At 41.3% G+C, this 22,730-nt stretch overlaps 4 protein-coding genes across 6 annotated transcripts; 3 read left to right on the top strand and 1 right to left on the bottom strand.

The window, feature by feature from the left end:
- The first annotated feature begins 734 nt into the window (after nt 1-734).
- Nucleotides 735-7,937, top strand: rassf6 (Ras association domain family member 6). 2 transcript variants are annotated; one of them, XM_035183839.2, is made up of 11 exons: nt 735-921; nt 4,189-4,258; nt 4,808-4,886; nt 4,970-5,139; nt 5,855-5,949; nt 6,097-6,299; nt 6,418-6,519; nt 6,629-6,680; nt 6,888-7,006; nt 7,260-7,357; nt 7,704-7,937. In XM_035183839.2, exons 1-11 carry the CDS (start codon nt 846-848, stop codon nt 7,777-7,779), a joined length of 1,140 nt encoding a protein of 379 aa, XP_035039730.1. In that variant the 5' UTR covers nt 735-845; the 3' UTR covers nt 7,780-7,937. The 2 variants fall into 2 exon arrangements, with proteins under 2 accessions (XP_035039730.1, XP_035039731.1); XM_035183840.2 differs by having other exon boundaries at nt 774-921; nt 4,194-4,258.
- Nucleotides 7,938-9,395: 1,458 nt separating this feature from the next.
- Nucleotides 9,396-11,381, top strand: LOC118098197 (hatching enzyme 1.2-like). Its single transcript, XM_035141800.2, has 8 exons — nt 9,396-9,473; nt 9,639-9,657; nt 9,741-9,803; nt 9,899-10,039; nt 10,550-10,667; nt 10,761-10,939; nt 11,057-11,138; nt 11,234-11,381. The coding sequence occupies exons 1-8, from the start codon at nt 9,396-9,398 to the stop codon at nt 11,379-11,381; spliced, it is 828 nt and encodes a 275-aa protein (XP_034997691.2).
- A 449-nt stretch (nt 11,382-11,830) lies between these two features.
- On the bottom strand, nt 11,831-15,241 carry si:busm1-57f23.1 (uncharacterized protein LOC368621 homolog). Its single transcript, XM_035141801.2, has 5 exons — nt 15,095-15,241; nt 14,750-14,891; nt 12,789-12,940; nt 12,589-12,690; nt 11,831-12,055 (listed from the first exon to the last, which is right to left on the bottom strand). Exons 2-5 carry the CDS (start codon nt 14,835-14,837, stop codon nt 11,945-11,947), a joined length of 453 nt encoding a protein of 150 aa, XP_034997692.1. The 5' UTR covers nt 14,838-14,891; nt 15,095-15,241; the 3' UTR covers nt 11,831-11,944.
- A 1,510-nt stretch (nt 15,242-16,751) lies between these two features.
- On the top strand, nt 16,752-22,418 carry slc31a2 (solute carrier family 31 member 2). Of its 2 annotated transcripts, none has more exons than XM_035141541.2 (4): nt 16,752-17,140; nt 20,107-20,173; nt 20,419-20,638; nt 21,392-22,418. In XM_035141541.2, exons 1-4 carry the CDS (start codon nt 17,132-17,134, stop codon nt 21,555-21,557), a joined length of 462 nt encoding a protein of 153 aa, XP_034997432.2. In that variant the 5' UTR covers nt 16,752-17,131; the 3' UTR covers nt 21,558-22,418. The 2 variants fall into 2 exon arrangements, with proteins under 2 accessions (XP_034997432.2, XP_034997433.2); XM_035141542.2 differs by lacking the exon at nt 16,752-17,140 and adding an exon at nt 18,288-19,089.
- The last annotated feature ends 312 nt before the right edge of the window (nt 22,419-22,730 follow it).

The following is a 22,730-nucleotide window of genomic DNA, read 5'->3' as shown; positions in this document are numbered from 1 at the left end:
TTGCGTGATGTGACTGGGATCGACAGAGGTGCAGAGCTGAGAGTCATCTGCATAGAAAGGAAAGCTGATGCGATGTTTCTGAAATGTTTGACGAAAAGAATAATATGCAACCAAGGAAAGAAATAAAGGCCCGAATAACGAGCCCTGTGGGACTCCGTGCATGAAACAGCTGTGGAGGATTGACCGTCCCACAAACTGTCTTTTCAGAGAGGTGGGAAGGAAAATGATCTAAAACAGCACAGACTATCTTTGGCATCGAGATCTTTCCAGGTGGTTATTTGTTCCTCGTGCACAAGGGAGTCAGATATCTCTTTAAAACTCTGCAGGTGTGGAATTATCGACTGTGCAATCCACATGAGTCACGATGAAGTGTCTGACAATATGAGACCAAGGTGTGTGTGAAGCCTGAAGCCAGTGACTTGTAGATTTCTGTCTTCAGGCGGCTTCCCTGGATTATTACATTCTCTTTATTCTATCATATAAACCTGCTGCATGTTGTGTGTTCTCCGTTACGACAACTATCAGGTTCACACAAGGTGAAAATCTGTGAGAGGTTAAATTTCATATGTTCTCTCCCCTCCTCTTTCTCATATTTTCTTTTGGGCATATACACACACACACACACACACACACACAGAACACACACATACAACACACATGCACAGACAAAGCAGCCGAGTCATATCTGGTGTCACTCAGCTCCTCCCTCTCCACGATGTCTCAACGTGTCCTGCAATAATTAACCAGCTGCTGCAAGTTCACCTCCTCACACACACACACACACACACACTGTACTCTGGACCAGACACACACACACACACACACAGATACAAACAAACACACACATGCACAAGATACTAGAACTTAAACATGGAGTAAAGCAACTTTGTTCATCAGAAGATTGGGAGACAGGCTGGACAGGTAGGACCGGACATTTCATTTTGAATCCTTCAGTGTGAAAGTGGTGTTACTGAACTGAAACTGGAAGCAGAACCAGAGACGGAGGTTATATACCAATAAAATGATTAATCATCGATTCACGGAAACAAACTGTACCAAGATATGTCTAATTGTTTTTTTATAGATTCACTAGATTCACTGTCAGATTACTTTTCTTTGTATTATTATTCTTTCATTTTGAAGTATTATTGTCAACTTGTCAAAAATGTCCCAATCCAGACTTCATACAACCAGTTGTAATAAAGCAAAGTTTATTTGTGTTTTATTAACTTTTCAACGATTGGTCTAAAAACTTTTCAAATTAAAACTTAACTTGGCTGAAGCAAGTTACAAACATCAGCAAATGCCGTTTAACTAAAATGAAAACAGAGCTCACAAACACCCGGGGAGCCGAGGGACAATTTTTATATAATCAGGTCAAATCTGTGCATGTGAGTGACGGGGAGCAAGTGTGACATGTTGTGTGACAGTTAGGAAAGAAAGGAAGTAAAGGGAGAGAGAGAGAGAGAGAGAGAGAGAGAGAGAGAGAGAGAGAGAGAGAGAGAGAGAGAGAGAGAGAGGGAGAGAGAGAGAGAGAGAGAGAGAGAGAGAGAAGGGGGAGTGACGGCAGCAGAGAAAGAAACTGGGTGTGTCATTGTGTACTTTGGCTTTTTTCCCGCTGGCTACGTTTGTTCGTCTCACAGGCGACAATAAAGCTTCCATATCCCTGTGTGTGTACATTACACCCTCTGGTCTTGTGAACTGGATCATTGTCATTCTGATTATATAAATGTGTAAAATGGTCCCATACCTAACAATCAATTACAGTTTTATCCTCACTCTTACTCTTCTTTTAAAAGGTTTTGTTCTACGTTTGTTCCGTGTTCCTTCATCCATCCTAAAGAGAAAGCAGTTTTCTGGTTGAACCTCAGGGACGTTACTGAGTTCGTATTCACCTCTGACACCAGAGAGGCCGATTTAATTCATCAATGTGCGTATGGCTCATTGAATAGAGGAGGAAATGGCCAAGAGACATGATAGAAATCCTTCTAGACAAGGTGTTGTGTTTTCACTTTTCAGTTTTCTTTGAATCAGACATCACGTCGTTCATCTTTATTTACAATCTATGGTTTGGAGCAGTTGTCTTCCTCTAACTTGCTGAAAGCCCGTCAGGTTTATAAACGCTCACAGGTTATTTGGCCATTTTTCAATAGTTCTCCTTTTCCTCCTGTGATTTATAAATCATGTAGACACACTCTCCGGTCTGGTGTGTTTGCTTTAGCGCTGCGTGAAGCCGACATGTTGAGGCCTGACCGTCACAGGGAAGTCAAGTTCAACACAAAAGAGGAAAACATGCACCAAAACTGAATCTGTATTTATTCTGCAACAACGAGGCTTTTCAAACCTTTATTAAACTTTTATTTCATGACAGCAACAGAACATCTGCACTCCAGCGACGTCGTGCCTGTTCAGACTCACACATGCACAACCGTGAGTCACCGTGCACGACAGCCAGGATTCACAAATGAACAACTTAGAAGCAGCAGTTCAGTCAGAAGCGCTGCGATGTAGAACCCTGCACCTGGTCCGGCACCAGCTGATCCTCGATAAGAGGCCAGAAGAAGAAGAGCAGATCAAAGTGTTTCCTCGACAGATTATACGTTTACTACGAGTACAAACATCAGGCTTTGAGGTGAAGTGCAATATGAGTCCTGCCTTTCATATCCGGCAGCTGAGGAGGAAATAGAAATTTAAATGATGAGACTGTTCCTCGTACATTGTTGGTAAACGTTTAGCTTGTTCCTTTTTTTTCTTGATGCGTTCATACATTTATCTTCCTAGGATATAATTCAAAAACAATTATCGGCAATTTTCAAATATATATTTTTATGTCATTCAGTATTCGACACGCTATTATTAAGATTATTTATTTAAAAACACATTCTACATGTCAATAACATCACATGTGATACATTTGTATGATTTATCTTAATTAATTTAAATATGAAAAACAAGACATAAGGTCTTTTTAATGATTTGGTAATGTCACATCTGAAACAGCATTTCCTGTGAGATAACTTCAAATATATATTATGGTTTTAGACATTTCTCCTGCAGAATATTATATATCATGTGTAAAAACAAGGGTGGCACAGTGTTACTGTGGTGAAGGTTCTTGGTTCAAACCCCGGCCCAGGGTGAACTCCACCTCTCACCGTCAGCAGGGATTTGCTCCAGCCCCCCTGCTACCTTTAAGGGATAAGAGATAAAGATGATGGATCAGTGAAAATATAGATTTAACATCTGCTTTTTGAAAGTGATGACAGATAATGTGGAATTCCCTTTGTTCTCTTAGAAACATGTCGAGTTCTGCATTGCACCTTTAGATGTTCTTGTTTCTGGTGGTTGGTTTGTGAACTGTCCATCAGAGCAGGGAGTGGTGGGGCTGCAGGGGGGACAGCTGCTGAATACCTGAGATATTCTCTTACCAGCAAACAGGCTGAGACAGAGGTGGAAAGAATGAGAAAGAGAAACGAGCGGAGGACAGGCTGCTCCTCTCAGAGCGGCTCTGTCGTGTATAAGAAGAAGAAAGAAGGAGGAAAAAGAAAGAAAGAAAGAAAGAAAGAAAGAAAGAAAGGAGGAGCTTTTAAAGAAAGGGAGAGTAGCCACGTGGAAATTCCTCCAATCTCTTTTTTCTTTACGACCTTCAGTGTCTCTGACTGAAGAATAAACAAATGGTTGGGTCCTGTCATCACTGGGTACTGGGTGGAGAGCTGTTATTAAATCTCTGGGAGGCGAGCACAAGAAAAGAAAGAGAGAGAGAGAGAGAGTAAAGGCATGGCTGGAGCGAGGGAGAGCGAGGGATAAATATAACACAAAAACTTCAGAGAGAGAGAGAGAGAGAGAGAGAGAGGGAGACTGGAAAGAGATATTTAAAGCCCAGACGGAAGAAAGAGGCTCAGACAAAGAGACAGAATCAGGCAGGAGAGCTCTGATCTGCCATGTGACAGAAGGTAAGACTCTGTATTGTTTAATATGAGGAGAATAGACAACATGCTGGTTGTGCACGTGCAGTGTGTGGTTTGATTTCAGGGTCGTTCCTCCATGCAGTTTGATATAGAAATGCAACAACAACAACACAATTCAACAAGTCCACCTTATTGTTTGTTTCCTGGCTCCGAGCTCAAGATCATATCACCTCTACTAAATGAATTTAATGTTTATTAAATGTTGTTGTTCCCTCTGCAGCACAGTCGACACAAGCGGAGATGAGTCTGCTCCCATTGGTCCAGGCAGGAGACGGCCGGACACTGTCCAGGTGGGTCACCTCATCTTCATAAAAAGTCAATGAAAATTATTGATGACTAGTAATTTTGTCCCTGGAAAATAAACTTAATGGATAAATAAGTTCAGTGGAAATTCTTCACACGCTGTCTTCTGCAGCCGAGTTCTCCAGCGTGTGATATGTTCTGTTTCACTGGTGGAACAAGTGCTCGGAAAATGTTCCTATCGCAAGAGTTTCAAAGAGCAAGTATACGTCCAGGTAAACGTAGGAATATTTCCAGCTGATGACGATCCCAGCTGACATTGAACGAGAAGATGCTGTTCATCCTGGTCCGGTCGTCACGGGACAGACACACAACCATTCACACTCACATTCACACCTACAGTTAATCTAGAGTCTCTAAGTACAAGTACCTCATTATTATATATTGTGCAATTGGTCACTTTTAGGATCCTCCTGAAGTTATCTGATCATTTCACTTGTTGTTATAAATGTATGATTCCTACTGGGCCATGAATATCTAAATGTCACAGGTTTGTGTTGAGTTTTGTGTGGCTGTTTTGTCTTGTGTGTTGATTTCAGAGCAGAGTTTCTCTCCCTGCTGAGAACCTACAACTGTTTCCTGAAGGACCACACTCAGCTGCACCTCAGCTACTCTCAGGTGAGGCTCTAATGCCATTCACAATGTTGTCCATGTGTAGTGTTGCACGACTACAGGTGTGTGTTCATTGGTTTGCATCACAGGGGGCTGATGGAGAGGTGGTGGTGGAGGGCTTCCTGAATATCTCCTGGGGGGTGCGCAGACCCATCAGGCTGAAAATACAGGACGACAAACAGATGCTTCCCTTCGTGCCTCTAAACCCACCGGACCCCGTCAGTCCCGTCAGTCCCGTCAGCCCGCTCGGAAACAAGAGGTCCGCTTTTAAACCTTCATCACTAATATGTCTCCTCAATATGTGAAGAAGTTTGGATCTTAATTTGCAGTCGGTAAATCTGGAACCTGCACTCGCACGGTTCTGTGAGAGGGTTGTTCAGTTCTGGAAAGGAAAGTTTCTAAGAGACAAGTCTGAACTTAGCAAGAAACACTTCATGAGTCTGAATCTGTTTTGTTTCGAGTGGATTCTGCACAAGTGAATCCGTCCTTCAGTCACACCCTGTTTCCCTCAAACTATACTTTTATACTTAACTTTACAAGTTTACTTTTATACTTGTACTATGTTCCTTTAGTCCCGACTACAGACAGTATACAGTATATGTACTTTATAATGGGAATGAATGATTATGTTATTTTATCAGAACTATTTAGTTTCTGGGTGTACGTCAAACAGTTTTCCATTGTGCAACCAAGTTAAAGGCAAGTTGTGCAGAGATGCTGAGCCACACAAGTGGTCGCAATTTAACATTTGCTTTTGTGTTTTCCCAAATTTAGAAGCTGTTATATTTGAATTGCTTTTCTAAAACAGTTTTTAAGCACTACTCTGAAGTGCAGTGAGAACAGCAGAGGGCTCCTGCTAATCTCCACCGGAACAAAACAGTGTCCTTGAGTTCTTGTCCTTCATGCAACACACAAGATGTGCAGTTCCATGCAAAGTAATCCTCACCTTTGTTGCCTGTTTTCTCTGTCTGCAGGGGAATGACACGCTGGGGAGAATATGTCGACCTGCACCAGATAGATGAGATGTCAGAGACGGGACAGGAAACAGTCGTCAACAGTCCTTTACCAGGTTGCTCTTATTTTCCTCCTGGGAAAGTGCCCTAATGTCTTCTTCCCACTTTTGCATGGCATCACATTAAAGCACATTGCTTAGATTATTTTATTTGGATAAATGTGAGACGTTGCATCAGTGTGTTTCTGTGCCCCCCCCCCGAAGGCCCCCCTGCTGTTTACGAGACCACCACCCTGCGTCCCGCGAGGCAGAAGAACCCGGAGCTGGAGGCCGAGTCCAACCTGTTCCGCTGCATGAGCGACGCCTCGCTGGTCAAGAGGAGGCGGGGCAGGGGGAAGTCGGCCGCTCAGAGAGAGAAGGAGAGACAACACCGCTTCTCCATCAACGGACACTTCTACAACTATAAGGTAGAGGTTCTCCCTTTGTGTCCTCTACTTCCTTCCTTCTATACCCGACGAGATGAATCCTCCCTCCTTCTCCAGATAATCCACGTAAACCCTCCAATCACCACTTTCTTTTCTCCAGACCGCCATCTTCACTCCATCCTTCGGGACACCGACTAAAGTTCGCATCTCCAGCGCAATGACCACGAACCAGGTCATCGAGCAGCTGCTAAACAAGTTCAAGGTGAATTTATTCACTTTTAATCAAGTTGCCAATCAGTAAAATGGACGCAACTATGTGGGTCACAGCTTTGTTTTGAACTGACGTGCGACACTGTGTCTTCGTCCCACAGATAGAGAACGACCCTCAGGAGTTTGCTCTGTACTGTGTTCACCAGAGTGGAGGTACAGTCTGTCTCTTACACCTGACTCACACAGGAAGTGGAACCAGAATCCTCCTCTGACGTCACTGTGTGTGTGTGTGTGTGTGTGTGTGTGTGTGTGTGTGTGTGTGTGTGTGTGTGTGTGTGTGTGTGTGTGTGTGTGTGTGTGTGTGTGTGTGTGTGTGTGTGTGTGTGTGTGTGTGTGTGTGTGTGTGTGTGTTTTGTCCAGAGAAGAGGAAGCTCAGTAACAGAGACCAGCCCCTGTGGGAGCGCATACTGCAGGGGCCCTCCGATGACATCATGAAGATCTTTATGATGGATGTGGACGAGCAGGAAGTCAGCAACGATGTGAGTTCGATCCCCGATGTACCACAATTACATGAATAGAAGCCATTAATATGATTAGAGTTCAGATAAATACGATAAATATATGTTTCTTCTTCCCATTGTTGAACAAGGAGACTTGCTTCATTTCCGTCTCACCTCTAGAGAAGCTAGAAGCTTTTAAGAGCATCACAAAAAAAACGTCTCCGTTCCATAATCTTAACATCTCCCTGCTACAAATTGAACTGACCTGATTCTGTTTGTGTCTCTGCGTCAGGTCGCCCAGTATCTGAACCTGGAGCTTCCGATCCTGGAGCAGGTTCTCGTGGAGCTCAGAGAGGAGGAGAGCAGGGAGATACTGAGGGTCCGCAACAAGTGAGTGAGACCACATCACCTCAGAGGCTTCGAATGAAAGGACGTCAGTAGATCAGTGCTTTTAAATCCCCCAGAGTCATGAAGACAAGTTAAAACTCAGCGTGCACTTCACTGTCTTTGTTTGTGCACGACTTCATTCTTCTCCATAAAGCTACGGTGGCCGAGAGAGCGTCTAACAGATTTGCATATTGCATATAGTGTTGGAAGAGAAAATCATTGCAGTGGCATTTCCAGGCCAGATGATGGAGCCAACATTTTGCTGTTTAACTCACAATGTGTGTGTGTGTGTGTGTGTGTGTGTGTGTGTGTGTGTGTGTGTGTGTGTGTGTGTGTGTGTGTGTGTCAGGTTCAAAAAGCAGCACAGACTCTTGTCCCATACGATGAACAGCAAGATGTCGCCTCATATTGAGACGAGCGTCTGACAACTGGCGACCGGAGACACTGACAGACGACCCATCAGTCATCCCAGCGACGCTTTTTTGCGAACATGATTTTTTTAAAAAAGCTGTAAGAATCTTTTGTAAATAATTGTAAATAAACTTTGTGATTTCAAGAATAAATATAAGTTGTGGGACCAGCATGACGATTTCTGTTTTGTGTTTTTCTGTCTGTGGAGAGTGGAGCGTGCCGTTGAACAGTCAATTAATTAATTTACCTACATTAAATAAGGTAAAAATTGATGAATAAAGTTAATATATATCGATAACGACTCAAGTAGAATTGGATTTTGAGAATAACGACCAGCAAAATGGCTACTTATTCCTTTGGGGAATAAGATAATAAGTAAAAACCGGACATTTTGAAGCACACATTTATTATTTATCTTATACTTCACCCACACATATCTTCTTTCCTGTTTTCCTGCTGGATCCAGTCAATACAGAATACACACCCATCGCCCACGACAATAAAATGGTTAAGTGGTTCCAGTGCTGAGCCTAATCTGTGTGTACTGTGTTCATCCATTAAGCAAGTGGAATAAAACGATCTTCCAAAACTTGGAGCTGAAATAAAAGAGGAAAAAGACTCGTAAAGGGATTCAAGTGGCATCAATAAAGCTCTCTGTGTGTTTCTGTGTGTGAAGCTGGATCCTAAGTGGAAAACACAGTCGTCCTAATAGTTAAATAATGGTGTAGTGCAGAGTGAGCTGTGTAAACACTGGTCGGCCACCGCACGGCCTCAAGTTTCCCTGCACCCACTCTCGTTTTCCTATAAAGTGATGAAGAATAACACGTTGTTTTACGAGGACTGAGGTTTCCACACATGCACAACTGGTGGCTTCATTTATTCTGGGCCCACTTCGCTGTCGTCAGACCTAAAAACTTCTTTTAAATCAAACTCAGAATACATATATATATGTCAGCGTTTGAGTCGTGTGTGGTAACATTAGATTTATCATTCTCAATTTTTACTACGAGGCTTTTTGTCTTAGTTATTTACATTTTTCTGTTTTTTATTCCCTTTCGGTTTATTTATTTCATTTCTTTTCACTTATTTCTTTTATTTGTCTTTTAATATCCTCATATTTTATATATTTTGTGCTTTTTCTGGAAGCACATTGATTATATATATGAAATATGCTGGATGATAAACTTTTCTTGACTTGGATATTGTAGTTGTGTGGCTGTATTTTCCAGTAACAGACATTTGAAACCTTTGGGTGTGGACCAGTGGTTTTTTGTGTTGTTTACATGTTTGGTTTGTGTGTTTTCACGGAGCTTTAGTTTGTAATTATCAGTCTAATAACTTCAGCTAATAAAAATCATTATCTTTACCTGTTTTTTACCAATAACAAATGAGAAATACACATCTTTACTGTAAATGTATAAATAGCCATTTTAAATATAGGGAGATGTTAATGTTTAATCAAACCAGCTTCGTTAGTTTCCTGAAAGAGGTTCAGGGTGTTTCCTCCTCAGTTAATCCTTCCATTTAAACCGTATTTTCTTTGCAGTAAATCTGTTTATACGACAGAGGTTCCTCCCTCTTTGGTTGTATAAAACCAAGACTGAGACCTCGGTGGTCACCGGTTCACAGGATGAGGAAGATGAACCTGAACCTCTTCTCTGCCGTCTTGGCCGTGCTGCTCGGGCTTTCAGCACAAAACGACTCCCTGGTAAGAGGCTGTGCTGCAACACAAACATTTCTTTATCAAGTCTTGGATTTTATTTATTTATCATTGACTTTCTTGATAATTGACAATAAAAGTCAAAGGAGGGACATGAACAAGTTGTACAAAAACCACATACCTTTAATGCTTATAAACTTTGTGTCTCTGTAGGTGCAACCTCAAGAAGAAGGTAAACGACTGTTCTCATTTTAAGTATTTTACATATTTAATTAAATGTGGCTTCTTTAGATAAGTAAACAAATCTTATTTTAGGTGTGAAAACCAATGAATCTCGTCGCGTGGACATAACTTCAAGAATTCTGGAGGCAAATAAAGGTCAGTTGGTTTTATTCTGTGAAACGTGTTATCGCCTGTTTACATCCTGCACATTATGAACCGGTGTGGATCTGTGGATCTGTTCACGTCTCCAGGCAGCGACCAGGTGCTGGTGGAAGGTGACGTCGCTCTCTCCAGGAAAAGAAATGCCATGAAGTGTTCGGGCGGAGACTGCAAATGGACAAAATCCCACAAGGGACTGGTTGAAGTTCCGTACACCATCAGCGATTATTTCTGTGAGAGAGCTTTTCATTAGTTGTCAGAAAAACACATTTTTCAAGATATCTCTGAAAATCAAAAGGCTAGAGTGACAATCTAAAGCTTGTGTTGATCCAAAGATAGATGATTCTTCATCATTTGATATCATATGATGACAAAGACATCAGAAAACCTGTCACGCATATTTACAACTTACATTTCTAATGGTATCTCTGCATCCTGCGGGACAAAAGACTTACAACTTACACAGGTTGAAAAATAATCGATCATATGTTGGAATAATGTCACAATGAAGTCAGGAAATTAGTTTAATTGGTGTAGTAATGCATTAAAAATACAATCTTAGTGTATTTAGAAGAATTGTCACCACGTGGTATAAATGACGTCTTGATGACATCATCAGGAATTGGTATTATTTCTGTATAAAAGCTATAAAAGGCACGTGCACAGGTAAATGCTTCGACCCCTCAATGTGTTTCATTTAATCTGATGTCAACAAACCGACATTAATCTTGTTTTCGTTGCAGACGACAGTGAAAGGGCCTCGATTAGGAAAGCCATGGAGACGTTCCAGCAGAAAACCTGTGTTCGTTTTGTTCCTCAGCGCGAACAGACTGACTTCCTGAGCATCGAGAGCGAAATGGGGTGAAAAGCAGAGCGGAGGCGTTTGTCCGGTGTAATGTTGAAGTCGTCCGTCAGGGTCAAAACCTTCATTCTGTCTCTCGCTGCACTGCACAGATGCTGGTCCACTATCGGCAAGGACGGAGGCCGGCAGGTGGTTTCTCTGTCCGTGCACGGTTGTCTGGATCTCGGGATCATTCAGCACGAGCTCCTCCACGCACTGGGCTTCCACCATGAACACACACGGAGCGACAGGGACCAGTACGTCAGGATCAACTGGGGAAACCTCCCAGCAGGTCGGGTCACGGCCTCTGAGATTTAAATTTTCATATTTAGTCACTGTAAATGTATCATAATATGGAATGGGAACACTCATATGATTTACTACATAATGTATATTTTTTATTCAACAGTAAATACATTCAACTTCCACAAAATGGACACCAACAACCTGAACACGCCATATGACTATTCCTCTGTTATGCACTATGGAAGGTAACCTCCCCTTTAAGTCGTTTACATTTCTGTTTACATTTACATTTCTATGGTTTCCATTAATATATGTTTTTATTTTATTAAATGTTTTCCAGGACTGATTTCGCAGAGACATTTGGAGCAGAGACCATTACTCCCATCCCAGACTCCTCTGTGCCAATCGGACAGAGGGAGGACATGTCTGATATCGACATCCTCAGGATCAACAGATTTTACGGATGCAGTAAGTGTAGAAATCATTAAAGATAAAGTCACGGAAATTTATTAAAATGTCAAACATTGCACACACATGTTGATTTTCAGATTCTTGTGTTTTAAACATTCATGGCAATGGATGGATTTGAAAGATTAGAACATGTGATGATTCTTTTCTGTCTTTCTATCGTTCTTTTCAGACATTTGAAAGAAAACGAAGACGACTCTCACGACACTGTATCTGCTGTTTTCTCCAAAAAGTCACCAGTGATACGATTGTTGATTTGGTTAAATAAAATTCCTTCAGTGTAAATATATATTGACGTGAAAATTCATGGGTTCTTGATCCGGATCTCTTCTTTTCTCTTACGAGTACACAAACAGAACATACAACTAGCTATAAAGGTATAAAACAACACAAAATAAATGACATGCAACATGACAACAAACCTCAAACCACAAATCTCTGCTTATGGTAACAAAAAAAAAACACGTTAGCTCTTCAAAACAAACTTTATTGAGACCAACCCATCCAGCTCTTAACTCATCAACACTATATTGAGTTAAGGAGTCAAAGCTATGGAGCTAAACTACAGTGTGAAAATGTTCAGTCAATCCAAAAGTTCAACTTTGTCCGGGATGATTTTCTTGCACTTGTGATTCTGCAGCTCGTGTTTGTTGTCGCGTGGGTTGAAGGTCACATCGAAGAGGCACTTCAGATGCTGCGGAGGAGGAAACGGCAATAACTGCGATTTAGATAAATGGGAAAAATCTCTGAACTCCAATATACAGTCGGTCATTTCCTGCCATCATGAGACAGATAATATAAAGATGGACGACACGTCTCCACCACCTCACAGTGTACAAATATGTAGCCATGATATCCTGGATATAGGTGCCGCCATCTTGTACATTTAACATCAGGAGCCCAGGTCTGCGCAGTAGTGATCGTGGATCGGAGCCACGGTGTTGAGGTCCCGCCAAAATATGTCTCAGCTGTCAATCACCACGTTTCACTTCATTTTTATGCATCAAACCAAAAATCATAACTGAACTTACTTGGAAATTGATCATGTGATCATACATCAGTGTGATAGGAACTACCTAAAATGACAGAAACCACCAGGGGGCCAATGAGGAGTTGGCTTCACGTTAGGGGAGCTGTCATGTCGTCCATCTTTGTATGTATCTTGAAAACTGCTTATTAGAGACATTTTAGTTTTGGTTCAGTATAATATCCACAGAAGAGAAATACCTTTTTATCGAAACTGCAATTCTCCAAGTCGGGGTTTTCGGACTTGAGACACTTGGTTTTTCTCAAGACGGCGTCGATCCTGAAGTTGATCATGTTGGTCACCTGACGACACGACAAGAGGACAGAGGAGTTATTCGATGCCGTGGAACAAGCCGGTGCAGGGGATGTGAGTTCCTCTGTTCCTGAACGGAGGATCTCACCTGAGTCTGAGCAGCGGTGATGGAAACCAGCTTGAACACACGCTTGCTCTTGGATCGTGCGTTGAACATCTTCACAGCCTGTTCAGTTGCCTTCTGAACCTCGGCTGATTCTGGATTCCTCTCGAACCAGCCGCCCAGGAGAGGAACTTTCTCTGTGAAGAAAACACACACACACGGTCATTTTCCTTGTACTGTAACTCAATGAGAGGCTAATGAAGTGTGTTCTCTCCAGAATAACACAACACTGAAATGCACACACTCATGCATAGCAACAAAAATGTGCAAATAAAAGCACATCCATACTCCATACATTTTCCCTCTCAGCTTTTAAGTGCTACGGTTTTGTATTTTGAGGCTCTTCATGCTCCTACATCCTGAAAACGAGCTGCTTCTGTCCAGAGCATCAGTCAAAAGATTGGAAACTGAAAGAACTCCAAAGCCCTTGGATTCAGCAGATTATTTCAAACGCTGCCAAACCAGCGTCCCCTCTCTGCCAAACCCAGCCTCCTTCACCAGGCCACGGAATAAAAGAGACTTTCATGAGCAAATAAAAGCAGCAGTAAGCGATAATAGTTCCAGCTCCACTCAAACTGCTGTTGGTTTTATTTTTGTTGTGTTTTCTGCAGTTTAGTGGCTCTATGGAAATGGAAAGCGAGTCAGTGCACGACTTTTTTTTTCCACAGATAAATATCTCGAAGCTAATTGGAATATAATGCGAAACCACAGAGCCTCATACAGACAGAATAAAGCCTACTAACTTTTCACACAGTGCCACCAACAGTTATCGGATTTATTTGCTAAAACAAAATGTTTGAATTAAAGCTGCAATTTGCTGCTTTACCCCGTGGAACATTTTAAATTACTGAGCATTTATAAATCCACACAAGCCATCAAACATTTCCCTGCTCCCATTTTTTGAATGGGCACCGAATGGAACTGTGTTTCCTCTCCAAACCAAACTGCACTCAGTCACTGACAACTTTCTGTGACGCTCAGCATGAGCTCAACTCTCTGACTCACTGTGCCCGACCAGACTTCAAGTCACTGTGTAAACACAAAGGCACAACTTATTCCTTTAAGTCATATGGAAACACCCTGAGAAATCCAAATGTTCACGACAAATCAATTAAAACTAGATGTTCTCGTCGTTGTTGTTGTGTTTATGTAATTTGAGTTTCACTCATTCACGGTTCCTCTGAAACGTTTTGTACAAACTTGCTGTTCACGTGTTTGATTTCATTGTATCACAAGTGTCGAATTGGCAGAGTTGCACTTGTTTTGTTTGGCTGCTTTCTAGATTGTGAGTCATGATTCTCACACAGATGAGCTGCTGACATTGTTGTATAATGTTGTATTGTACTTCACATCTATAAAACCTGCATCTCCCATCAAATCCCATCATAGTCCAGAGTTATTCTTACATGTGTTCTTTTCAAATATTTACCTATAAACCTATATTTATACAAGTAATACATCTCTATACACTCTTTGTAGAAACCATGCCTCACTCGGCATGGTAAACTAATTTTTTAATTAGATTATCTATTTAAAATTAGCACAAAAGAGTCATTATCATACACTGGAAGGAAATTATGAACAAGAAGAAAGTCAAAGTGTGAGGGTGTGCTTTCCTGTTATTAAAACATTTACTGTGTCCAAGTAAAGTAACACATTAGACTCATCTGTGTAAATCCACATTATTATAAGTACTAGATACTTGTAGTTATGGATCTTTAAAGAAATCCCACTGACTGGTCAAGATTGTTTAAAGAAGATCTTTGAATCTTATATTTACTGCATATTTTCACTATGTTTGAAGCTTCAGTTATGAGACAGTTTCTTAAAGAGTTTGATATCACTGTCAGAAACCCAGAGCAGTTCAGTCTGCTCTCTTTCTGAATTCTCATTGTAACGTTCACACAGTGACAGTCACATGTCTTCGTCTCCTCATCACTTCTTACTTGTTGTGATGACTTCCTCCACAAGCTGATCTCCCATGCAGAGCTGGACCGTCGACAGACATATCAGCACAGACAGTGGGACAGACATCTTTGTACTTGCTGGCCTCGCTTGTGCTCCTCACAAGTGGGAGATCTCGGGGATCTTGAGGAAAAGAGATCAGATAAACATGAGACTGGAGCTTAAACGCTTCGCCGACCAACTCGCAGACAAAGTGATTGTGTCCAGGTCCAAAGTGAGAGCACAGAGAAAAAGTTCATCAAAAAGAGTAAAACCCAATCAGACTGTATGAGAAAAGGAAAAAACAACATGCATAGAAAAGGAAACATTAATAAAAGCATATCTACCTTGAATGGGACTCGAGGTTGTGAACGCTGAAGCAGCAGCAGACTGAGGGAAATACTGTGAGTGAGGAAAGTAAAGAGCAAGAGGGGGAGGGACAGAGTTTCATTAGTGGACGTCCCTCAATCTGTGGTATGTTTAACAAGCCAGTGAAGACCTCACACACCCAGTGACTGGCAGTGACGTCACACGGGGATTTAACAAACATCAGCAGCTTTACTGTGTGTGTGTGTGTGTGTGTGTGTGTGTGTGTGTGTGTGTGTGTGTGTGTGTGTGTGTGTGTGTGTGTGTGTGTGTGTGTGTGTGTGTGTGTGTGACGGGATACGGGACGTGTGCCTTTGTGTTCACACACTTGTGTTTCTGTGCTCTTTGTGTGTTTGCATTCATGTGAGTCACGTGAGTGGTTTTTCCTGTTAATTGTGTCACGTGCACGAGGGTGTGTGACTCAGATTTAAACAAAAAAACAAATAAACAAAAAAAAACACAGTGTTCAGCATTTTTTGGATTAAACCAAAACGAAAATGTAAAAACAGGTGTTGACAGAAAAATAGAGAAATAAATTTTGGTGTAATGCAAAGTCCTTTTTTAAAAATTTTCCATATAATATAAATGCTTGGAAAAACTATTAGGCCATAGAGGACAAATCAATCTGCCTCAGTGGAATTGATCATCATATTGCAGTTGCATTAAAAGCAAAAAGATCTTCGATTACTTTAGTGATGGATGCAAAAACAAAAATCAATGTGACAACACTTTTTCACTGCACATTAGAAAAGATAAAAGGTACCGAAATGTGATGTTGACAAGATCTCAGATTAAACCAATACATTGGTTTGATTCCCTTAACTTAACAACAACAACAAAAAATGTCAATTAATTCATAAACTTTATGTTGTTGTTGTTTAACTGAAATTCTCACATAGATGAAGAGAAACAACTGCATTTGGTCTGAAATGTATTGGAGTGGAGGTGAAACACAGAATATTACACATCAACAACACTGGATGGCGCCAGTGCTGTTTCTTTCCCTGTATCCACAAGTTTCATCCAAATATATTCAACCTTCAGTCCAAATATTCACACATTAAGTCTATGTGTTCAGATCTGATTGAAAATATTCAAACTTTCATTCAACATATTCAACCTGCATTTTCAATTCTAGATTTTCATATTTCATTCTAAATAAGATAAGATAATATAGGATGAGAGAGGACGTATGATTGCATACTATGTTGTACTGTGTGTACTACGAGTACTTAATATGTTGTGTACTTATATATTCTGTCTACATGTTTACACCAAGGATCAGAGAGAAACAGCATTTCAATCCCTGTCCTGTACATATGCAAGAATTGACAAGATGACAGTATCAACAATATACAATACACCAGAACACAGTAAGTAAAACAATAGATTATTAAGTATAGAAAGTGCATTGTAATTCAAATATAAATATAAATCCTATACAGAGTAATGCAGAGCCAGTGCCTGATAAGAGATAAAGATAACATACAGAACTAATAAATATAATACATATAATTATTAATTAGTATTTTATATAAATATTATGTTCATATCCGGTCTGTTTCCGCCGCAGAGCTCCGAACACCTTCCTCCGTCGATCACGTGACCTCCCTTCGCTTCCGTAAACAAACTCCGCTTCAACGCATGCGCAGTAGCTCAGTAAAACATGGCCGCCGCCTCCTTCTCTCTTTGTGTAACTAACACAATCTAAATACTAGTTGTGTAACCGTGTGCCGCTGTTGACGGACACATCCGGTGTTTCTCCGGGTTATTTGAATAAAAGCTCCAGTTGAACCTCGGTTCAAACCGCAGCGGGTCGTTGCGTGCAGCCCCCGGGAAGAACTCCATTACCCGGCATCCCTCGCTGTGTGTGTGTCCGTACTCTCCGCGGTGTGTCGGTGCTGCTCCGGGACCAGAGAGGCTCTGTACCTGCAGCTGCTGCCCGGGCAGAGAGCTCCTGAGATGGGGAAGTGAAGAGACACGTTACCCCCCCCCCTGTGTCCTCCAGCGAGTCCACCATGATGTCTGTAAGTTGTGTGTTTGTTGTGTAGTTTTACCACAGTGTCGTGTTGTTGTTTGTTAGCTAACGTGTTAACTGCAGTTTAAAGGTTTCTCTCTGTGTGTGTGTGTAGATTCAGTCTTTAATTATCTTTATTACAGTTTTCAGATTAATAAATACATTAAGTGTCCCAGTTTGAAAAGACCTGCAGGTTGTTTGTTAAATACATATTTAACTAAGGCTGGGGGGTTAACTCACTTAAACTTACTTTAAAACTTTAGGAACAAAAGTAAGTTTCTACCCCAAATTTTCTTTTGGCTCATATATTGTAAAAAACACAATATTCGTGTTCATAATCTTCCCAATCAAATCCCCACAGGTTTATATTGTGTTATTCTCCGGCCCTACATTCAATACTAAACTGTTTTCCACAGCAAATTATTGATATTTCAGTTTCTATTCTTATGATTAAGGGCAAGTGGGAAAGGCATTTGTTTGCCAAGGCTGATCAGCCTCGTTATCCCCATGTTAGATAGAGATGCATGTAACATGTACAAAGACATTTCCTGCAAAATGTTTTCACTGAACTGTGGGGAACAGTGTATTATTTTATTATACGTACAAACTGCAGACATTGCATAATCATAGAACACACTATTTCCTTTATTTATAAATGAATAGATCAATAAACTTGTCTGCATACATCCCCCAGGGCCCAACAATTCTCAAACCACATTTAAATTTACCAGATTTTTATTTAGATCTGCACCAAATTACACACATGAAAATATCAGTCCCTTTTTAAAATGACTTTATTTCTCTCATCAAGTGAAAGCAGATCTGCACCAAAATGTAATGAGTTCTTCCACGACCCATACGTCATCCTTCCACCAAATATCGTGGAAACCTGTTCAGTAGTTTTTGCGTGATTATGCTTACAAACAAACAAACAAACAAACAAACAAACGATGCCGAAAACACGACGTCCTCGGAGGTAATAAAGATTTTAAAAACATTTTGAAAATGGTACGGACATAGCGTTCAACCAGCCGGTACCTGTACTACTTTGTACAAAATGTTTTGACCTGTGCGGGACAAAGCAAAGCGAGACACCGATGCAGCCTTTTGAAAGTTTTTGAGGTGAAAGCAGAGTTTTACCTGGAAATCCCCCACGAAGGGTTTTAAAGGGGTTCGATAGAGAAGCTGACGATGATCAGCAAGTCTTGGTCTGAGCAGGATTGTTGACTCGAGTTGTTCATATTTGACTTTCTGCTACGGCTTATTTATGTGGGTATGGTGACGGTCATCATTTCCCAAAAAATAACACTGCACTCACAGGTTAATTCCTGGGATTTGGCAGCAAAGTGACATCAGGTAAAGAAGCACAAGACGTGCTTCAAACAAACCTCAACGCTAACAATTCAAGCTCGTAAGCGGAAAAAAACGAACGTAAATATTGAACCTGTAAACCAAACCGATCATTTAAAACTCCCATTGCAGCTTCACAATTGACCAAATTAACTTGCTACACCCAAAATGTACTACATATTTTGGGTGTGCCCACTTTTGCCTCCCACGTTGCCTATTGAAGAAACCGTTTGCTTGTTTACAACGTTGACATCATCTAATTACAGCTTCTTTCCCCCCCGATGGATGCCACTGCACTCCCAGATCAGCAGTTACCATAGTGAGGTCATTGTTATGATCACACTGAAATGAGGACCAATGACACGTAGACATTATTGAAATATCTGAAACCTATAAAACCTTTTTAGAAGGGATCCTCTCGCACTCTTTTGTCTTCAGATGCCACCAAACAACATACACACTCGCATACAGTGACCGTTTGGGCTGGAGCTGCAAAACTTGTATTACACATACACCTCTGCCAAGGAGGGTTGCTGATTGATTGCTTCGTTTGACAGCATTTCAGATGTCAGTGAACCGGTAAGGTCATTTGGAAGCTGCTGCTTTAAGGTAAAGAAGTTTCAGGGTGTTGCTTTTAAAAACTGTGAGCTGTGACACTTTCTCAGATTTAACTAATAATACATGTGTTTTTACGAAGGGGACTTTTTTGGGGAATGCGCTCTCCGGCCTTTTCTAGTTAGTCTCTGAAATGACGGATAAATTGTTCAGATTTAACAAGATATTCAACTTATATGATAAAGAGGTATGAATAATAGCAACGCAACACATTTAAATAACCTTGCTTGATAAATAATTTATGGAACGCTGCTAAATATTTTGTCGATTGATCAACAGCCTTATTTTTGCCGCTATTGACATGAACAGCGCAGGCTCCATTTAGACTTTCTCACATGGGCACCTGGTGAGAAAAAGTCATATTTGGACAGGTGGTGGTGACACACACAGACACACACACACACACACACACACACACACACACACACACACACACACACACACACACACAAACAGTGCATTCCTCTGTCAGTCACATATCTACAGCAACCAGGCAGAACAGAGGGAGCTTTTGTGGGACAATACATCTTGTTGTAATTGTGGGATGAGATCAGCTGAATAGACGCCTGTTTGGAACAGGGTAAACCAATTTTTTTGTGTTTTTTTTTTTAAAGGAATCCAAAAATTACATGTTGAACAGAGGAGGTTTTGAGGGCAGCGTAGATGGAGACAGAGATTACTCTGCATCTGTATTTTATTCTGAAAAGTAAAACCTTTGTTTTGAGAAGCACTTTTTTTGCTCTGTCAATGAAGGTCCTGTAAGAAAAGGTGGAAAAGAAAAGTAAAGGTCGCTCAGATCAGTAACATAAGACGTCCTGAGACAGAGCATTGACTCCCAGTCTGGATAACTGATCTTGGTGGGAAGGAGGATTGAGGTCACACACCTTGACCACACCTGGTCCTGCATCAGTTATCTCTTTCCCATGAAACCTGCTTCAGCATTTAACCAGTGACCAGCACCCCCAGCTGGTTCTAGGTTTTTACTACTTGTCTCTTTTGTCTTTTCTACAGATGACTTTTGAGGTGTCGAACAGCGTGACACTGCTGTTCGACTTCTGGAACGTGAACGGGCCTGTGGGTAAGTCACAGAGAGTCAAACACAAACTGGACGTTATTATCTAGTCTAAAGTATTTTTTATGAACTTGTTGTGTAATGAGGGCCTGGAAGACAGGTTCTTATTTGTGGAGGAGCGGCCCTTGGATTCACGAGGCGTTGGGTTTGGGGCGAAGCATTTGTGGGTGTTTTCGGAATCCGGGAAACATATTTTTCGATCCGTGAAGAACATGCCTGAAAGTTAACTCTGTGTGTGTTTGTGTCTGCAGGGATGGCGCTGTCGGTGTTCGTCGTCTTGCTCCTGACAGTCTTCTACGAGGTGCTTAAGGTTTGGAGGTTGTGGCTGGGAAATAAGTCGATGCTGGCACAGCCGTACCTCAGCCCTTCGTCCCTCCACAGCGACTGCAGCTCCACACTCGGGAGAAGCTCCTCCGAATCCTCCGTGACCCCCATCGAGCCTCCTCCTCCAGCTCCCAACACCAGGAACAGGTCAGGGACCATGAGATGCACAATTATGTTGATAAATAAAAACATTTTCAGGGACCAGATCCTCATCAAATAGTATTTGCAGCCCAGGAGGTCAGATAATCAACCTTAATTGGCGAGTGACAACCAATAGTTTGGAGTTTGGATATTGTAGCTCCATCATACCACTGCTGTAGTTTCATTTTAATCCCAGTACTTTCTTTAAATTTGTCACAAACGTGGTTCAGTTGCACTCGAGGTCGCTGTGGCATCACAGAACACATTCTTGGCCATAACTCAAGAATTCAAAGATACTCAGTAGAGCACATGCCTCTGCCAAGGCTGAACAGTCCCCTTAGATTCAGCTTGAATAGGCTGAACAACATTTTACACACTTCCCCTAAATGGGCCATTAATTATTCCCTGGGAAAACTCTCAATGTCCCTTCATTCCACCAAGTTACGTTAAAATCCGTTCAGCAGAACAACAGCAACAAACAAACAAACAAACAAACAAACAAACAAACACAGACATAACGTCCTTAATGGAGGTAATTGTGACAAAATACACTCAATACCTTGAGTTCAATGTCCAAAATACATGTATTACGTTCGTCTGTAGAGACGTGGATCAACTGCAACTTGTCTGGTTTGTGGAGGTAAACAACTGTGAGGCGGTAATTCTAGTTTTTCAGAGTTTGTTTATACTGAGTCACTCAACCCTCTGCTGGCTGAAGTCATAATTCCCTCACACATCCTCCTCTCTCCTCGTCCTCAGCTGGTTGCTGCACGGGATCCAGACCGTCCTCCACGTGCTGCAGGTGTCTCTCGGCTACATGCTGATGTTGTGCGTCATGACCTACAATATCTGGATCTTCATCGGCGTCATCATCGGTTCTGTTCTGGGTTATTTCATCTCCTTCCCTCTGCTGGGTCAGACCTGATGGTCACGGACACTTCACTTTCTGGATTCGAGACGGGAGGAGGTCGTTTTTCTTTTGGATACTAAATGGGGAAACCACTCAATGACTAATTTCTGCATGTTGGTCTGTTGCTCTTCAGCACAGTGTTTGTTCAATTTTAACACTTGGGAAGCAAGAAAATGGAATCATGTTGCTTTTATGCTTGAAAATGAGTTGCACAATAATACAGATAATGCAACATATCATCTGTACCAGTCACTAATCTCAGTCTTCGGTGTCAGGCCTCCGGACTCTTTTAAAACACTTCAACTGGACATTTCAGATGTTTCTGAGGCATTTTACTTTTCCCCTTCACACGCAGCAAACATCTAAAGGAGTTTAGAATCATGCACGTGCTGCGTCCTTGTACTCTTATTTTATTTATTCATGGTAAAATAGTTTGCAAAGTTTGAAGGAGGAGAAATTGTCCTCAGAACAGAAACGGGAATGGGAAGTCTTCCACTGTTTGTAGCTTTCGTTTTTTATATTTTTCTGATCAGCACTGACGGCCGTTGAGCCACAGGTCATTTTAAGGTTGTCAGATAGAGGAACTGGCCCATGTGATTTTTCTTTCTCCTCTTTAGCTCGTGAACCTCGTACAGATCGGAGTCACTCTCACATGTGTATGGGGACAGTGCACGTAGGTCATGTGGTTCTGTGGAAATCATTGACAAACCGTTAGTGTCTTGCTACTAACGCTTTCGGATGTATTTTATTGATACATGCTCAATAAAACTATTTTTGTAACTGATTGTGAAACATGAGAAGAAACGTGTCTGATCATCTGAGGTTGTTTACTGATTTAACATTGAAATCAAGAATAAAGTTGATAAAATGATTTTATTTTGACCATATCTGAGCTGATTAACTCAACAGGGGAAGGTGATGGTCGTGGGTCTGAATGTGAAGGCAGCGATGAGAGGGATAAGGAAAATAATTCACCCTTTAGTGTGTGTGTGTGTGTGTGTGTGTGATGATTACAACAAAAATGTGGTAGCACTTTTATTTTCCAGCTCCTGAAGTTTCCTATAATTTTGTAAAAGATCAATAGTATGTTTTTATTTTCTGACTAAAGCTGCCATATTTACAATCAATACATTTTAATGAATTGCTAGTGTAGGAATTATATTATAAAAAATTGTAATTCCAGGAAGC

This window comes from Hippoglossus stenolepis, chromosome 18, assembly GCF_022539355.2.
Source record: "Hippoglossus stenolepis isolate QCI-W04-F060 chromosome 18, HSTE1.2, whole genome shotgun sequence".
In the NCBI taxonomy this organism is placed as follows: Eukaryota; Metazoa; Chordata; class Actinopteri; order Pleuronectiformes; family Pleuronectidae; genus Hippoglossus; species Hippoglossus stenolepis.
This window is presented reverse-complemented; position numbering and strand designations above follow the sequence as displayed.

Bases quoted from the DNA above. Each gene is read 5' to 3' on its own strand.
- rassf6 (XM_035183839.2), top strand. From the start codon at position 846: ATGCACAAGATACTAGAACTTAAACATGGAGTAAAGCAACTTTGTTCA. The intron at 4,887-4,969 runs GTGAGGCTCTAA...TTTGCATCACAG, and splicing joins TGCACCTCAGCTACTCTCAG to GGGGCTGATGGAGAGGTGGT. The intron at 5,950-6,096 runs GTTGCTCTTATT...CCCCCCCCGAAG, and splicing joins CGTCAACAGTCCTTTACCAG to GCCCCCCTGCTGTTTACGAG.
- LOC118098197 (XM_035141800.2), top strand. From the start codon at position 9,396: ATGAGGAAGATGAACCTGAACCTCTTCTCTGCCGTCTTGGCCGTGCTG. The intron at 9,804-9,898 runs GTCAGTTGGTTT...TCACGTCTCCAG, and splicing joins AATTCTGGAGGCAAATAAAG to GCAGCGACCAGGTGCTGGTG. The intron at 10,940-11,056 runs GTCGGGTCACGG...TTTATTCAACAG, and splicing joins CTGGGGAAACCTCCCAGCAG to TAAATACATTCAACTTCCAC.
- si:busm1-57f23.1 (XM_035141801.2), bottom strand. From the start codon at position 14,837: ATGTCTGTCCCACTGTCTGTGCTGATATGTCTGTCGACGGTCCAGCTC. The intron at 12,691-12,788 runs GTGAGATCCTCC...TCGTGTCGTCAG, and splicing joins TCACCGCTGCTCAGACTCAG to GTGACCAACATGATCAACTT. The intron at 12,056-12,588 runs GTATTTCTCTTC...CCTCCTCCGCAG, and splicing joins ATTGCAGTTTCGATAAAAAG to CATCTGAAGTGCCTCTTCGA.
- slc31a2 (XM_035141541.2), top strand. The intron at 20,174-20,418 runs GTAAGTCACAGA...TTGTGTCTGCAG, and splicing joins GAACGTGAACGGGCCTGTGG to GGATGGCGCTGTCGGTGTTC. The intron at 20,639-21,391 runs GTCAGGGACCAT...CCTCGTCCTCAG, and splicing joins GCTCCCAACACCAGGAACAG to CTGGTTGCTGCACGGGATCC.